At 36.4% G+C, this 18960-nt stretch overlaps 1 protein-coding gene across 1 annotated transcript in view; it reads left to right on the top strand.

The window, feature by feature from the left end:
* GPC3 (glypican 3) overlaps positions 1–18960 on the top strand; it is a 447256-nt gene that overhangs the window by 220855 nt on the left and 207441 nt on the right. Inside the window, exon 3 of the mRNA XM_028522481.2 lies at positions 18147–18841. Within this exon, the coding sequence (XP_028378282.1) occupies positions 18147–18841 (695 nt within the window). The remainder of the gene's footprint in view (positions 1–18146; positions 18842–18960) is intronic.

The raw sequence follows: 18960 nt of genomic DNA, 5'->3' as shown, positions 1-18960 counted from the left end.
TAAGCTATGGTTAGAATAGGTTGTTAATAGAAGAAACTCCTTAGCCTTGATTCATGGAATTAAGGTCATACACTATAAAAAGAAAATTTCTCAAGTTGAGAAGAAAATAACTGGATTTAGAATGTTTTAGTGATTTTTTTTGGTCTCTGGATGAGATATAAGCCATTCTTCTTGTGACTCTTTAAAGTAATCTATGTCCCCCTCCCCATAAACTCTTTGGAGAAGGACCTTTTTTCAGTTTTAAAAAAGATTTTAATTAAGTGGAATGATTTGATTAATTCTTAGGGCTTTTTAACTATTTAATTGTGTATTCTGGGAGGCATGATATAACTTTACTTCCTTAGATATTACCAGGCTTTCTTTCTTAAAGAGTGAACTGTAAAATGTAAGAATGTGACCTTGATGCCACTTTTGATAGGTGTTTCCTTTTTTTTAGCCATAAGAACCTTGAATAGTAAGAATATTTCCCAATCAACCAAAACTTGGCATGTTCAAGTGAAACCCTGGGACAGAGAGAGAATGAAAAAAAAAAAAAAAACTAATGATTATATCTTACAACAGAACTAACTCATCAAGATCATAGGGCATGGTATGGTCCAGCATGAAAAATACTGGCCCATAAGAGTCTCTTATAATAACTTGTCAGAGATATTCTCAGTGTGTCCACAGTAAAATGAGTTCCTAAACCACAGTAGCTTCGGTAAGACATTGTTTTTAAAATAAAGTTATATCAATTTTAGAAACAAGTCATTGTCTGGGGTTCCCTACATTCTTCTGTTTAGCCACTTTCCTGATTTTCCAAGGGTGGCTTCTTCCTGAATTCACATGAAAACAGACATTTTGAGAGCCATGATGAAGCTGCCCTTGTTAGTGCCTTTATATTTTAAGGTTGTTACATACACTTGACCAAAATGTTAAAGATATGGTTAAAGGTCAAAAGAGAAAAGATTTCGGAAGGATCTCGTATGTAGATTCAACATCAGGCCCTGACAACTGCTGGAGAAAATAGTATTAGGCTGTTTATGAGTCATTGAAAAAAGGTCCAGCTATTTATGAATACAATATTTTAGCTACTACTCAAACTTGTAAGAATACACTGTTGAAAAGATGTTTTGTCTTGAAGTTGTAGATAGAGCTCCCCTTTCTCTCCACCTATTTCTTTTTGTAAAGTATATTTTATTGATTATGCTATTACAGTTGTCTCGACTTTTTTCTCCCCTTTATTCCCCTGCGCCCTGCACACTCCCTCTGTCTGCATTCTCCCCACCCCTCACTACGTATCCATGGGTCATACATGTAAGTTATTTGGCTTCTCCATTTCCTATACTATTCTTAACCTACCCCTGTCTATTTTGTGCCTATCAATTATGCTTCTTATTCCCTGTAACTTTTCTCCCATTATCTCCCTCCCCCTCCCTGCTGATAACCCTCCATGTGATCTCTATTTCTGCTATTCTGTTCCTGTTCCTAGTTGTTTGCTTACTTTTTGTTTTTTACGTTCAGTTGTTGATTGTTGTGTTTGTTGTCATTTTACTGTTCATAGTTTTTGATCTTCTTCTTTTTCTTGGATAAGTCCCTTTAACATTTCATATAATAAGGGCTCAATGAAGATGAACTCCTTTTACTTGACCTTATATGGGGAGCCCTTTATCTGCCCTTCCATTCTAAATGTTAGCTTTACTGGATAGAGTAATCTTGGATGTAGGTCCTTGCCTTTCATGGATTTGAATACTTCTTACCAGTCCCTTCTTGCCTGTAAGGTTTCTTTTGAGAAATCAGCTGATGGCCTTATGGGAACTCCTTTGTAGGTAACTGTCTCCTTTTCTCTTGCTACTTTTAAGATTCTCTCCTTCTCTTTAATCTTGGGTAATGTAATTATGATGTGCCTTGGTGTGTTCTTCCTTGGGTCCAAATTCTTTGGGCCTCTATGGGCTTCCTGGACTTCCTGGAAGTCTATTTCTTTTACCAGATTGGGAGAGTTCTCCTTCATTATGTTTTCAAATAAGTTTTCAATTTCTTGTTCTTCCTCTTCTTCTGGAACCCCTATAATTTGAATGTTGGAGCATTTAAAGTTGTTCCAGAGGTTCCTCAGCTCTCCTCATTTGTTTGAATTCTTGTTCCTTCATTCTGTTCCTGTTGGATGCTTATTTTCTTCCTTCTGTTCCAAATTGTTGATTTGAGTTCTGGTTTTCTTCCCTTCACTGATGAGCCCCTGTATATTTTCCTTTGTTTCATTTTGTATAGCCTTCATTTCTTCCTTCATTTTGCAGCCAAACTCAACCATTTCTGTGACCATCTGATTACCAGTGTTTTGAACTCTGTATCTGATAGGTTGTCTATCTCTTTGTAGCTTAGTTCTTTATCTGGAGTTTTGATCTGTTCTTTCATTTGGGCCATATTTCTTTGTTTTGGTAAACCTGTTATGTTGTAAGAGGTGGAGCTTTAGGTATTAACCAGGGCAGGGCAACCCTCTTTGCTTTGTGGTGGCACTGTCTGTGGGGGATGGGTCAGAGAGAGAAGAATGCCCCTAGCTCAGCTCTCGCTCCACTTGCCATCAATTCCCTTGCTTACCAGTAGTGCATTGTGCCCGTTCAGGTGCTGGTTCCCAGGTGGGTGGGTTTGTGTCTGTTCTATGATCCCATGGGCCTCTCCAACAGACTCCCCTGCAAGACTGGAAGTTACTCTTGCCTCTGCAAGTCCCATAGATTTTATAGCCAGAGGTTTTGAGTCTTTAGTGTCCTTCGCTGAAACCCTGGGTTTTGTGGTCTGTAACACCTTAGTTTTTCCTCCCGGCTTATCTGGGCATGAATGTGGGACCACCCAGTCAACCAGTCTCTGCCTCACCTATGCGATCTGCTGCCTTGCTATGTATCCTCTCTGTCCCAGCTGCCCGTCTCCACCCATTCTAACAGTCTGGATTTGAAACTACTAACAGTAGTTTCTTTAACTACTTGGTTGTTGGAGTATCATGCATTTGATTTTCTGGCAGTTCTGGTTGATTTTTGTTTTCAAAGTGGTTGTTATCCTTCTTATGGGTTTGCAAGGAAGCAAAGTATTTCTATACACACCTCCATCTTGGCCAGAACTCTGCTCCCCACCTAATTTATATACCTACCTATTTATTTATATCCTACCTTGACCCCAAGAGAGTGTAAAGTGCTCTACAAAATTACACATAATAAAAGCAAGATATAATGCAACTAAAATGCATAGGAACAATCAAGTAGGAAAGTATGATGTGAGGTTGTGAGACAATGCATGACATGAAATTTACTGTGCTCGATAGTTATAGACCATATTGTTGGTCTGTATTTTCTAGCAACAAATGTGAAGAGGGAAAAGGTATTTTTTAATTTTATTTAAATTGTTGCAGTACAATTTTCTATCTTTTACTCCCATCCCAACTCCCCTCCTCCCTCCCATTTCTACCCGCCCCTAGTTTTTATCCATGTGTCCCTATACTCGTTCCTGTAAACCCTTCCCCTTTTCCCCTGAAATTCCTTCTCGTCTCCCCTCTGAACTCTGTCAGTCTTTTCTTTATTTAAGTGTCTTTGGTTATCTTTTGGAAAAGTTATTTAGATACATGCATCTGAGTGTTCAGAAGTTTAAAACCAACTATTTTTTCAGAAAAGCTAATGGAGGGTAAATTATAAGAACTTATTGGGCAAATGGGGCAAAGGGGTGGTCAACTCTTAGAGGGTCATACGTTTTCTAATAGTATGAGTATTCATTTCTTATTTCTGAGAATCCTTCAAGTGGATCATTTTTAATGGTCTTCCCCGGTTTATAGTACCCTTAGGGGGAAGTCTTTGCGGCTATCTATCTATCTATCTATCTATCTATCTATCTATATCTAATGATATATGTAATAGGCCTTGAAAAATATTTCACTATCTTTTTTAAAATTTCTAATTGTTGTATCTTGGTATTTAGAAGCCTAGTATGGGAAAATTAAAAAAAACAAGACTATGTACATTTATAGTCTGGTCATGGGCCTGCAAAAATAAATGGCTTCTATTTAATAGCAACTTATTTCTAAGCTAGCTCAATTCTAGTTAAATTCATGTGGAACATAAAATGCCAGAAAAATTGAGCAGAAGTTGGAGACACACTTTCAGTCTCTTCTCTATGAACTATTCTAAAAAATGCGGGGGCTTTTCTTACAACCTAATCTTGCTGTTTTTATGTGGCTGATTTAAAAAAATCATTCAGTATTAAAAAATAACATTGAAATGTGTTACCTATTTGGGTGTTTGGGCCCATTAACTTTTTCCGGTGATTTTTCCAATTAAAATAGCACTGATGCCATATGGCATCTATTGTGTGTTAAAGCTCCCTAACTCATGAAAGAAATGTCAAATAAGATTGGGAGAAAAAAAGAGGAAGTGAGTTAACACTTTTCAGTGGTTAAAGTCACCGGCTCCATCAAGACTAATTTCCAATGTCCAGATTTTCTCATTTTTAAACATTTTATTGACTTTTAATTTTTAGAGCATTTTAGATTAAAAAAAACATGCACATATTATAGAGTTTGTATGTGTTCCTTCTCCTTTGAACAATTTCCTATTTATTCACATTATTAACATTACTGTGGTACATGTTATAATTAATGAACCAAGATTGATACATTATTATTAACTAAACTTCATAGTTTACATTAAGATTTACTTTTAAGGTTGCACAGTTTTAGAAAACTATGGGTTTTACAAATGCATAATGTCTTATATTCCCCATTAGAATATTATACAGAACTGTTTCACCACCTTAAAAGTCTCCTCAGTTTCACCTATTCACAACCCTCCTGCTCTTCTCCCACCCCCAACCTCCTGGTAACCAGTGGTCTGTTTACTGTCTGCATAGTTTTGCTGTTTATAAAATGTAAAATATTTGGAATAATTTACCATATAGCCTTTTAAGACTGCCCTTTCACTTCGCAATAGATATCTAAGATTTCTCCATATCTCTTGGTGACTTGATAGCTCATTTTTTTTTTTACTGCTAAATACTATTCCATTGTATGGATATACCACTGTTTATTTATTGTATTGAAGGGTACCTTGCTTCTTTCCAGTTTTGGGTGATTATAAAAAAGCTGCTATATGCATTCATGTGCAGATTTTTGTGTGAACACAAGTTTGCAACTAATGGGTAAAAATTAAGAGCACAATTGCCACATTGCATGATGAATGGCTATTTAGATTATTTTTCATTTTTTACATTTAATTTTTTCAATTACAGTTTAAATTCAGTATTATTTTGTATTATTTTCTACTGTAAAGCATAGTGGTTAAACAATCATATACTGTATAAAGTGTTGCACCTGGTATTTCCAGTATACTCCTGGTACCATTAATAGCTATTACAGTATATTGACTATATTCTCTATGCTATATATTACATCCCCCTGACTATCTTGTAACTACCAATATGTATTTCTCAATCCCTTTACCTTTTTCACCTACTCCCCCAACTTCTCTCCCTTCTAGCAATGATCAGTCTGTTCCCGCATCTATAAATCTGTTTTTGTTTAGATCCTTTCTGTTGTCCTTTAGATTCCTCATATAGATGAACCCATGTGATATTGATCTTTCTCTGACTGACATTTTACTTAGCATGATACCCTCAATGTCCACCCATGGGGTCAGAAATGGTAAGGTTTTTTTCCTTTTCTATGAGCGAGTAATATTCCCCTGTATATATGTACAAAAGGTTTTTTTTTAATCAATTTGTCTGTTTTTGACATTTTATTTATTGCAGCTTTGTAAAAATTATAGTTTATTGATTATACTATTACAGTTGTCCTAATTTTTCCCCCTTTGCCTCCATCCACCAAGCATCCCCCATTCCCTCAGGCAACCCCCCCTACCATTGTTCATGTCCATGGGTCATCTGTAGGTTATTTGGCTACTCCATTTCCTATACTGTACTTTACATCCCCATGGCTGTTCTGTAACTACCTATTTGTACTTCATCCCCTCACCTCTTCACCGTTTCCCCACATGTGCCTCCTGTCTGAGCACCATCAAAATGCACTCCATATCTATGATTCTTTCTCTATTCATCTTGTTTGCTTACTTTGTTTTTTAGATTCAATTGTTGACAGATAATGTATTTATTGCTATTTTATTTTTCATAGTTTTTGACCTTTTTCTTAAATAAGTCCCTTAACATTTCATATAATAATGGTTTGGTGATGATGAACTCCTTTACTTTTTTCTTGTCTTAGAAGCTCTTTATCTGCCCTTCAATTCTAAGTGATATCTTTGCAGGGTAGAGTAATCTTGGCCCTAGGTTCCCACTTTTCATGACTTTGAATATTTCTTGTCAGTCCCTTCTATCCTGCAAAGTTTCCTTTAAGAAATCAGCTGACGGTCTTATGGGAACTCCCCTGCAGGTAACGAACTACTTTTCTCTTTCTGTTTTTAAGATTTTCTGTTTATCTTTAACCTTTGGCATTTTAATTATGATGTCTCTTGGAGTGGGCCTCTTTGCATCCATCTAATTTGGGACTCTCTGTGCTTCCTGGACTTATATGTCTATTTCCTTCTTCGAATTAGGAAACTTTTCTTTCATTATTTTTCAAATAGATTTCCCATTGCTTGCTCTTTGTCTTCTTCAGGCACCCATATGATATGAATACCGCAATGCTTGATGGTGTCTCAGAGGTTCTTTACACTATCCTCTTTTTAAAAAAACTATGTTTTCTTCTTGTTTTGTTTGGTTGTTTTTACTTCCTTATGTTTCAAATCTTTGATTTGATTCCCAGCTTCATCCACTCTACTGTTATTTCCCTGTAAATTGTTCTTTATTTCAATTACCATATCCTTCATTTCTGACTGGATCTTTTCTATACTGCTGAGGTCCTCACTAAGTTCCTTAAGCATCCTTATGACCAGTGGTTTGAAGTCTGCATCTCATAGTTGCTTACCTCCATTTTGTTTAGTTCTTTTTCTGGAGTTTTGATCTGTTCCTTCATTTGGTCTATGTTTCTTTGTCTCCTTGTTTTGGCGGCCTCCCCGTGTTCATGTTTATGTGTTAGGTGTAGCTGCTTTTACTCCATGTCTTGGTAGTGTAGCCTAATATAATACATGTCCCATAGGGTCCAATTGTACAGCCTCCCCTATCACCCAAGCTGGGTACTCGAGGTGTACCCTTTGTATGGGCTGAGGAAACTCTCCTCTTGTACTTGAGCCTTAGTTGCTGTTGGCAGGTCAATGAGAGGGATTTAACTAGGCCAGTCAGCTACAAGGACTGTCTGTGACTGCTGACCACCAACCTCTACCCTCTGTGGAGGATCAGCTGTGCAGGGGCAGGGTGATGGTGTTCTGCCATGCTGTGTAGCTATTCACTGAGTGTGCAGGCTGTGGGGTTTCCCAGGTGGTTCATACCAAGGTCAGCCCTTAGCTGTGTTCTGCATGGGGCCACCCTGCTTGAGGTATGAAGCAATCTGAGATGGCTGCTACTGGTGCTGGACTTGGAGATTCCCAGGGAAATCTAAGCTATGAATCTAGTCTAGCTGTTGCTAGTTCTGGGCCTAGGGCCACTTAGCAAGAAGTATGGGGGCTAGGAGCTTTCTGAGACTGACCATTGTTTGAGAAGATTTAGGAAGTTGTGATACTTGACCCAAGATTGGCCATTCATATGGAAAAGTCACAGTTAACAACTTGGGTAGGCCCATAAATTGGGAGGGTCATAGTCTCAGAGGATCTCAAAGGATCTCAGAGGATCTCAGAGGATCTCTGAGGTGGGACAAACAATATTAGCCAGGTTAATGGTGTGTTAGATATGGTACCTGCCTGCGAGCTCTGTGGCTCTGTGGGGTGAGGGCTCATAAAAGGGACAATGGCCTCTGCCCACCTTTCTGTTTGGGAGAAAACTGTCCTCCAGTTCCCACCTTAATGCCAGACACTTACATTTCTCCCTCTGTACCAGCTGTGTCTTTCAAGCTGCAACCCTGGTAGTAGAGCTCAGAAGGAGTGAGTCTGAATAAGTCTGTGTGTGGGTTCTGTAAATGAAACTGCTTGGGACTCAAGAAATATCTTCTGTCAATTCAATCTCCACTGCATTTTGCAACCAGAAGTTATGGGGGCTTGTCTTCCTGACATTGGAACCCTGGGCTGTGCATCCTCATGTGGCACTGGGACTCCTCACACCCAGGATATCCTTTCCAAATTTTTATCCACAACATGTGGATGAGGGGATCAGCCTGTTCAGTGTCTCCACCCCTTCTACCAGTCTGGATGAATCCGATTTCTTTACTTATGTAGTTACCAGACTTTCATTCAACTCAATTTCTGATGGTTCTGAGTGATGGTTGCTCTATGTTTTAGTTGTAATTTTGATGTGGTTGTGAGAAGTGGTGAGCCATGTTTACCTATGCCACTATGTTGACCATAAATTTCTATCTACTTGTCTATTGAAGGGCACATGTGTTAATTTTACATCTTGGCTATTGTAAATAATTTTGCAGTGAACACAGAGTTGCATATATCCTTTCAAATTAGTGTTTTGATTTTCTTCAGATATATACTGAGAAGTGGAATAGTTGAGTCATAAGGCAGTTCCATTTTTAATTTCTGTCTTGGCTGCTGTAACTTTATAGGAACTCTTGAAATCTAGTAGTACCAGTCCTCTGGTGTTGTTATTCATCAGATGGCTATTCTGAGTCTTTTGACTTTTCATACAAACTTTATTACTGACAACCACAAAATAACTGCAGAGATTTTTATTTGGATTCCAATGAATCTTTAGATCATCCTGGGAAGAACTAACTTCTTAATAATATTGAGTGTTTCTATCAATGAACGTAGATATGAACATGTTCATTGATATATGCTTTGTTAGAATTTCACATCAGCATTCCCTGCTTTTGTGTGCTAATGTAAATGGCATTGTGTTTTCAATTTGGAATATCAATAATTAATCATTGCTGGTAAAGCAACTGACTTCTGTATGAACTTTGTATCCTACAACTTTGCTAGAGTCTCTTAATAGTCTCTTAAGGATAACTTTTTGTCAATTCTTTGAGACTTTCCACATAGGCAATCATGTCATTTGTGAAAAAAAAAAAAAAGGCAGCTTATTTCTTCTTTCTCAACCTGTGTACCTATGATTTCCTTATCTTGTCTTATTAAATTAACTAAGACTTTAAGTACAATGTTGAATACAAGTGTTGAGAGATACCTGCTTGCTTTGTTTCGAATCTCAGGTGGGAAACCTCTATTTTCTCATCATTAAGTATGATATTAAGTGTAAATTTTTTGTGGATATACTTTACCAAGGGGAGAAAGTTTTCCTGTATTCCTCATTTTCTGAGAATTTTTATCGCGAATGGTGTTGTATTTTTGCAAATACTTTTTCTGCACCTGTTGATATGATCATTTAATTTTTCTTCTATAGCCTATTGATATGGTGAGGGATTATATTAACTGATTTTTCTTCTATAGCCTATTAACTGATTTTTCTTCGATACCCTATTGATATGGTGAGGATTATATTAACTGAGTTTTCAATATTGAACCAAACTTGCATATCTGGATTAAATCCCACTTGGTCATGGTGTATAATTTTTGTATACATTGTCAGATTGTATTTGCTAATATTTTGTGTATTTTTGCATTTATGTTCATGAGATATTTAGGTCTTTATCTGCTTTAGGTACCAGAGTAATAATGGTTTTACCGAATGAGTTAGCAAATGTTCTCCACTTCTAAATTCTGGAAGTGATTGAAGATAATTGGTGCCCTTTCTTCCTTAGATGTTTGGTACAGTCACTCATGACACCGTCTAGGCCTAGTGCTCTCCTTTGGGAAGGTTATTAATTATATATTCAATTTCTTTAATAAATATAGGTCAGTTCAGATCATCTGTTCTCCATGTGTTAGGTTTGGTAGTTTTTGTCTTTCAAGGAATTGGTGCATTTCAACAATTCTTATCAAGTTTGTGGGCATATATTTTTTTTTAATATTCATGTATTATCATTTCAGTACCCATGGAATCAGTAGTAATGAACCCTGTTTTATTTCTCAGGTTAATAAATTATATTTTCCTTTTTTCTTGATTCACATGAATAGATATTTTAAAATTTTTTACTGATATTTTCAAATAACTAACATTTATTTTATTGAATTCTTTATTGACTTTCTTTTTTTAGTTTCATTGGTTTCTGCTCTAATTTTTATCATTTCATTTCTTCTGCTTGCTTTGGATGTATATTGCTCATATTTCTCTAGTCTGCTTTGATTGGATCTTAGATTATTGGTTTGAGACCTTTTTTCTTTTCTAATATATGCATTCAGTGTTATAAATTTCCCTCAAAACATTTTTTTTCTTCATATCCCACCAACTTTAATAAGTTGTATTATCATTTCATTTAGTTAAAATATTTTAAAATTTCACTTGTGATTTCTTCTTTATTTCATGTGCTATGTAGATGTGTTGTTGTTTAATTTTAAAATGATTGGATGATGTCTTGTTATCTTTCTGTTATTGATTTGTAATTTAAATCTATTGTGGTGTGAGAACATTCTTTTTTATAGTTTCTATGTTTTTCAATATTTCAAATATATTTTGTGGCCCAGAGTATGGTCTATGTTGGTGAGTGTTTCATATGATCCTGAGAGGAATGTATGTATATTCTGCTGTAGATAAAGTATTTTATAAATGTCAATAAGATCTATTTGATTGATGATGCTATTTGGTTCAACAATATCCTTCTAATTTTTTGCCTTATGGATTTGTTAGTTACTGAGAGAGGAGTGTTAATGTCTCCAACATAACTGTGGATTTGTATATTTATCCTTAAAATTTTATCTTTTTTTTGTCTCACATATTCTGATATTCTGTTGTTAGGTAGATACACATTATGGATTATGTCTCCTTGGAAAATTTACCTCTTTATCATGTAATGCTCATTTTTATACCAGCTAATATTCTTTCTTCCGAAGTGTGCTTAGTCTGCAATCAGATTGTTACCCCAGTTTTTTCCTTAATGTTAGCCTGTTATTTCTTTCTCCATCCCTTTATCTATATCTTTATACTTTAGGCAGGATGTAGTTGGGTCTTATTTTTATATTTACTTTGGTAATCTCTATCTCATACTTTGTATATTTAAACCATTCATAAACATGTAAAGGACACATGGACAAAGCCAAAGGTGGGTAGGATTGAGGGTGGGAGGTGGGGATGGGTAGAATGGGGGGAGTGGTGAAGAGAAAATGAAGACAACTGTACTGGAACAACAATAAAAAAATAAATGAAGTGAATAGTGGTGTTAGTGGATTAACATCTACCATATTTGAAACTTCTTTATATTCATTGCACTTCTTTGCTATGGTTGTTTTTCATCTTCCTCTGTTTTTCTGCCTTGTGTTTTTTTCTCAGAAGGTTTAATCCATCTCTTTATAGTTTTTTTTTTAATTTATATTGGTTTCAGGTGTGCAGATTTAGTGGTTAGACATCATATGCTTTACATAGTGTTTTCCTCAATGTTTCCAATACCCCAACTGGACCATACATAGTTATCACAACATTGTTGACTATATTCCCTGTGCTTTACTTGCATCCCTATGATTATTTTGTAACTACTAATTCGTATTTCTTAATCCCTTCACCTCTTTCACCCAGGCCCCCATTCCCTCTCCCCTCTCTGTCTTCTCAGGTTTTAGCTGAATAACTTTTGGGTTCCATTTTTCTCATCTTTTAGCATATCAATTATGCTCTGTTTTGGAAATTTTTAGTGGTTTTCCTAAATTTTCCACTATATATACTTTTAACTATTCTAAGTCTACTTCCAACTAACTCTATATTGCTTCAGTGGTTGTATGGGTACCTTGTAACAGAGAATTCCCAAGTTCTCCCTCCCATGCCTTATAACATTGCTGTCACTTTATTTTCCTTATGTATATGCTATAACAACTAAATGCATTGTTGTTATTATTACTTTCAAAAAGTTATCTATTAGGTCAATATTTTAAAAAGAAAATATTTTATTTTACCTTTATTCTTTCTAAGATGTTCTTTTCTTTATGTAGATCCTATTCTATGACTTACATAATTTTTCTGAAATGTGGCTTTAACATTTTTTGCAATTAAAATTAGTTATTTATTTTTATCTAAGGAAGTCTTTATTTATTCTTCCCTTTTCTTTTTTAAAAATATTTTTTTATTTATTTTTAGAGAGGTCTAGGGAGGGAGAGAGAGGGAGAGAAACATCAATGTGTGGCTGCCTCTCATACACCCCCCACTAGGAACCAGGTCCACAACCCAGGCATGTCCCCTGACTGGGAATGGAACAGGCAACCCTTTGGTTCACAGGCTAGCACTCAATCCACTGAGCCACACCAGCCAGGGTTCTTCTTCCCTTTTCAATGATAATCTTTCTGGAAACAGAATTCTAGGTTGGTGGTTTCTTTTCTTTCCGCACTAAATATTTTACTTCTCTCCTTCGTTGCTTGCATGGTTTCTGTCGAGATGTTCCACGTAATCCTTATCTTTATTCTTTGATATATCAGTAAGATAGTTTCCCTCCCCTCCTCTAACTCCTCAGAAGATTTTTTCCTTGTCTTTGGTTTTCTGTAGTTAGAATATGATATGCCTAGGAGTAATTATTTTGATATCCACCCTGCCTGTTGTCTTCTGAGCTTCCTGGACCAGTAAATCATGTTTATCATAAATGTTGTTAAATTTTTGGCTGTTATAATATCAAATATTTTTATTCTCTGTTGTCCCTTCTTTTTCTGGAATTGCAATTACATGCAATTTACACCTTTTGAATTTGTCTTACAAATATTGGATATTCTTTGCTGTTTTTGTTTTTTGTTGTTGTTGTTGTTTTTAATTCTTTCTGTCCCCATTTTGGTTTGGGAAGTTTCTGTTGGTATTTTTTTTTTTACCTTACTGATTTTTTCTGTGATTGTTTCCAGTATCCGATGAGCCAGGAGAGGCATATTTTATTTCTGTTTATGTTTTTAATTTCTAGCATTTATTTTTATATTTTGTAGAGTTTTCATCTCTGTAGTAGGTTTACAGTTGTGAGTATGCCACAGTGTTTGTTCTTGTATTATTGATTTATCATTGTATCCATAATACAATACAACTTTAAATCTAATTTTGCCCACCCCTATATTTATATTACCCATCTGTTTTTGTGTGTTGTCCATTTATTCCATTAGAGGCTTTAACATATTTATAATAGTTATTTTAAGTTTCCTGTCTAAAACGTGTGTCATATCTTAGTATGCTTCTGATCATTGGTTTGTCTCTTCAGACATTTTCTTGGCCTTTAGCATGGCCTGTAATTGTTTGTTGAGAGCAGGATGTAAAACATTGTATTATTGGGTAATAGGAACTGAAGTCATTAGACTTTCAGTGTGAAGTTTTATGTGAATCTGAATAGAAGGTGGGCTATTTAATGTTTGCTGTAGCTATAGGTGCCAGAGGCTTAATTTTCTTTGGTGTTCTTATTTTATTCTTTCCCTCACCTGTTGTTTTGGAGTTTCCCTAGGACTTTCTTCTTAAATATGGTTTGTGTCTTTTGAGTGGTAAGGTATGAAGGGAATAGAAATGGTCTATAATCTTATGATTGATCTTAGTTTTTCAATGGGCCTAAGTCTTTGAGCATCCTTTTGGCCCTGTAGGTATGACAGGAAGGCTGGAGGGGTGGAGTTCTCTAAGTGCCCTTCTCCTAGGAATTAGGCTTTGGTAAAGTTGTGTCCCTTGGACAGGCATTTGTTATGGAGAAATGTACATGGTGTATTTCCAAATTATTATTTTTCTTCCCCCCCCCCCGCCTGGAAAACAAGGAGACTTTTCTTATACCTTTACCATGAGAACTTTGTTTTCTAGAGGTAAATCCCATAGGAGTATAGGGGACCTACTAGACTGGGGACCCAGGAGTTTTTTTTATCTCTCAAGCTTGTCCATATTCAGCCTCTATCAGCTTGTCAAAATGATCATTTAAGTGTTCATACTAGTTTATGACTCCAGCAGCTTCTGCTTCAGGTAAGCTGATCTCAGCCATAATTCTCTGTGATTTGTCTGTCTTCCTAGATTTCAGAGTAGAAGTTTGCCCTATGATCTTAATTCCCTGATCGGTATAAGAAAAACCGTTGGTTTTCAGCTTCTTCAGCTATTTTGTTGTGTTGTTGTTGGGAATGGGAATGATGACATACAAGCTCTTTATATGTTGTAGCTGAGACTAGAAGTTTCCAACATCCAGTTTTGAAGGCTAAAATATGTTGTAGAATTAGCAATGGTCTTGGTGTTAGACTGATCTACGGTCAAATTCAGGCCCTAGCATTTGACTATAGGTATTAATCTTGTGTGAGTCACTTAACCTGTCTCTGCCTGTTTCTTCCCCTAAGTAAAAATAATTCCAAACACATATGATTATGTTAAAGTTAAATGAGAAGACACATGTGAGCAAATTTATTACAGATCCTTACGTGTACATTGCTGGCACCTCAAAAATTTAGTTTTCTTTTTAAATTAAGGTACAAATGGTTGAAAACAGGGACTATTTTGGAACCCAACCCACTGTGTGGCGTTTATCCTACAAATTAAAAAGTTCTTCTAAAGTATTTACCATTTTTACAATGCTGAAAAAACTGCCTTGAAAAAAGTAACCTTCTTCTTATAAGGACTACTTCATCCTGAAGGGCTTGATGGGAACTCAATGCTTCACTTATTCTTATTTTTCCAACCACAAGTATATTCTCCTTTTAAAAAATGTCCAGACTTCTACGGAAAAGTTCCATGAAAACACATTTCTTTCTGTGTAGATTTGAATACAGAAACATCAGCACCAAATATTAAGGGCAATCCAATCATTTTGCTACAGTGATATGCTCTATGCCCTGGGCAGGGGGAAGTAGAAGTTGTCGAACCATTTAAAGGGAGGAAATAGCCTCATTGCATACTTCACATATCAAAGTACATCTGGAGAATTGTGTCCCTTTTTGAGCACTATAATTTATGGAGGGCGTCCAAACAGTGGTGACTGAGATGGTAATGGGGGCATTAACAAATCTAGAAACCTTGCTATATTTCAATGTTCATTAATTCAATTTATTAGATTTATGTATCTGTATCACTTATATTGTAAAACATTTTTGTGTTTTTAGACAATTTTCTAATTTTTTAGATTTTTTCCTGTTAGTGCCAAAGTTTTCATAATATTTCTGATTTTATACTGTTCCATTTTTTGCTGGACATAACTGTTGACCTCTTCCTGGGAAAAAGACAGAGGAAAACCTCCCCTACCTTAAGGGTATATTATTATCTGACCAAAGAAATCAATGAGCCGAACTTCCTTGCAGTAATTCAAGCCTTTGGCTTCATTCCATGAAACTTCAAATTGCCAACCTCAAGCTGAGCATCACTTTTCACCTGGTGTTAGTTCCTATAAGTCCCCAAGGAACCTTTGCTTGAGTGGTTTTGGTTTGGTCTGTTGCCCTGTGATAGAGAAGTAAAGGAATTGATTAAAACCCAGAGATGTGCTGAATGGATTCTGAGCTGTGAAAGTTGGAGCAGGGAGCACATGTGAGCTTGAGGTTAGATATGAACCCCTGGCCTTTTCCCCCACTGCAGTGTGCATTGTTACTCTTTCTGCAGAAGAGTTCATGATCTTTTGTAATTTTTTTCTATTGATCCGACAGTGCTAGTAACAGAAACTTTAAAAAAAAGATTATGGCAGTGTAGTCTATGGAATTTCACTGTCATATATTCTGCACGTTAGAGAACCAATGCCCTGTGCTAGAGATGAAATCTGCCTTGACTAAAATGCAATTTAGGGTAGCTTACATGATTGAGATCTACAGGATGGCATCACAGTACCAGTGTTCCTTCTCTTATGCTTCCCTAAGCCAAACGTGAAGGTATGACGGTGCTTTGTTGGTCTTTGGACTGCAATCTCTCCTAATACATTTCCATTCATAAAGAAGAGGTCAATGGAATGATAATGAACTTTAAAAAGAACTTAACTTTTTACAAAGGTTTTTGAAATTATGTGTTGGCTATACTGCCGAGTGCAGCTAAAATGTAACCATTGCTGAGCAACAGTAGTCTGAGTTGACTACTACTTTGAAGTTTTGTGATCCTAGAAAATTGCTTAAAGTCTGCTGAGTCTCAATCTCATCATCTATAAAATGGGGGTTCCAATACTAAATCTGAAAGTTGTTGCAAAAGTAGGTGTTATAATATACTTGGAAATGCAAACCATATAGCCTGAGTATTTTTAATATAAGTATGGTGTATCATTTACCTGCATCTTCCCAGCACTTATATATACCTAGTACCTAGCACAGCACCTAATATATAGTAAATGATTACTAGCTAAAATTAAAATGAATGAAAGGTACAGGGAATAGAAGCATAATTGGTAAGTAGAAAATAGACAGGGGGAGGGTAAGAATAGTATAGGAAATGGAGAAGCCAAATAACTTATATGTACGACCCATGGACATGAACTAAAGGGGGGGGTGTACAGAGTGGAGGGGAGTGAAATGGGAAAATGGGACAACTGTAATAGCATAATCAATAAAATATATTAAATAAAAAATGAATGAGTGGTTTTAAATCTCCCTATTTCTGATGATTTTATAGGATTCATTAACTGATCCTTTGTTTTGGGCTATATGACTTCTTGGCCTTATTAAACCTTTAGCCTCAAGGATTGAAGTTAAAGTAGAATATGGAGTTGGGCAGAGATTGTTAGATGATAGATAAACTTTCCAGGAATTGCTTAATGTTCTAAACAAAACAATATGAACATATAGCAATTGATAGAAATGAAAATTAATTTTCTCAAGTGAACTTGGAAGCCCAGTAGAATTGCAATGGCATCTGCTCAACACTGCAAGGCAAGTCATGAGCTCAAGGGGAAAATCTAGCAAACATGTTCTACCTTGTAGAAGATCTTGGGCAGATGAGGGTGGCGTATCCTGGAGCTCACTTCTGCCACAGGTGACTGAGATGCTGGACTAAGTGATCCCAAGGAGCTGTTGGAGTACATACAGTCTTCCTAGCAGTCTGAAAGTGGTAAAAAAAATGATTTTTCAAGGCTCATGAATTGGCATCATTTGGAGTGCATCTGTCATGGACCCTTGCACTTTGGAAAGAAATGAGAGTGCCAAGTTAATTTTAAATGTCTCAGGACTCTTGGTTATTTTTGTTTGTTTTTAAACTGTCTTATTTCTCAAAAAATCTATTATTGTGGTTATTTTCTGTTCTGTCATATAAATGTAGAACTCTGATTATTTGGAATAACTTATGTCTGGAATGTTTCTGTTTGGAGGAAATGAGCTGGTGACATTATTTTTCCTCTCTCAAACCAATGACACTAATTGGGCCGTATGCCAAGGGGTAAGGGCAGCAGATGTAATCCTGAATCTGTAGCTTCCATAGAGTAGATAAGGCTTCTAAGCCATGTGGAAGCCATACTTACCAAAGAAGCTTAGCAGTTATAATTCCAGATGTTCAGCTTGCAAATACCAGATGTGTTATTTTCAATATTGAATATATGGATAAGTTCATGGATTTTTTTCTATCCAGATATCCATTTAAGGTATAAATTCCATTTTCAGATCTGGCAATCTAACAGATAATTCCCTTTAAAGTTATCTAGAGAAATCGACCAAAATGATTAAATTTGTGATGGCTTTTATTCTAGGATAAGAATTTGCCCCTCTTCCAAAGCTGAACAGACTTAAGTTGTTATGGAAGTGTATATAATATGTAGTTTGTTGTCAAATACTTATCTCTATCACAAAATGAAATGTCATGAAATACAATATATTTTTAACTGAATAAATCAATGTGAGAAAGAAAAATAACTTCTCCTTTAGCCTATTTTTAATCAGTATTTTCATGAGAGCCCAAAATGTTAACTGAATCCTGGCCTTTGTCATTTGAAATATAATATGTGTGTCTAAGAATTTATGTACATATCAGAGTTTGGACTTTATGTTCAGGAAGGAAAACTGATTTATAGGAACAAGCAGTAACTGCAGGAGTCAAGGCAATATGAGTCAATTATTTAAGGCAAATGGGACCTTAATCACCACAGCAGTAGAGACATTTCAAATTCAATTACACCCTAGATTTTCATGCTTTAATTTGTGGGCATTTCTCTATCTCTTATTTTACAGAGGCCTTTGAAATTGTCGTTCGCCATGCCAAGAACTACACCAACGCCATGTTCAAAAACAACTATCCAAGCCTGACCCCTCAAGCTTTTGAGTTTGTGGGTGAATTTTTTACAGATGTGTCTCTCTACATCCTGGGTTCTGACATCAACGTGGATGACATGGTCAATGAACTGTTTGATAGCCTGTTTCCAGTCATCTACACCCAGCTAATGAACCCGGGCCTGCCTGAGTCGGCCTTGGACATCAATGAGTGCCTCCGTGGGGCAAGGCGTGACCTCAAAGTTTTTGGAAGCTTCCCCAAGCTTATTATGACCCAGGTTTCCAAGTCACTGCAAGTTACTAGGATCTTCCTTCAGGCCCTGAATCTCGGAATTGAAGTGATCAACACAACTGATCACCTGAAGTTCAGCAAGGACTGTGGCCGAATGCTCACCAGAATGTGGTACTGCTCTTACTGCCAAGGACTGATGATGGTTAAGCCTTGCGGTGGCTACTGCAATGTGGTGATGCAAGGCTGTATGGCAGGTGTGGTGGAGATTGACAAGTACTGGAGAGAATACATTCTGTCTCTGGAAGAGTTGGTGAATGGCATGTACAGAATCTATGACATGGAGAACGTACTGCTTGGTCTCTTTTCAACGATCCATGATTCCATCCAATACGTCCAGAAGAATGGAGGCAAGCTGACCACCACTGTGAGTACCAGGCTACAGTTTTCAGAGGAACTGGGTTCTATTGGGATGGGGTAGTATGGCTAGTAGCAGGTGCTGTTGGAGAGAACTGAGAAAAAGATCAAGGGATGGGAAGGGATGAT

This window comes from Phyllostomus discolor, chromosome X (assembly GCF_004126475.2).
Source record: "Phyllostomus discolor isolate MPI-MPIP mPhyDis1 chromosome X, mPhyDis1.pri.v3, whole genome shotgun sequence".
Classification (NCBI taxonomy): domain Eukaryota; kingdom Metazoa; phylum Chordata; class Mammalia; order Chiroptera; family Phyllostomidae; genus Phyllostomus; species Phyllostomus discolor.
The sequence above is the reverse complement of the archived record's forward strand: the minus strand, read 5'-3'. Positions and strand labels throughout refer to the sequence as shown.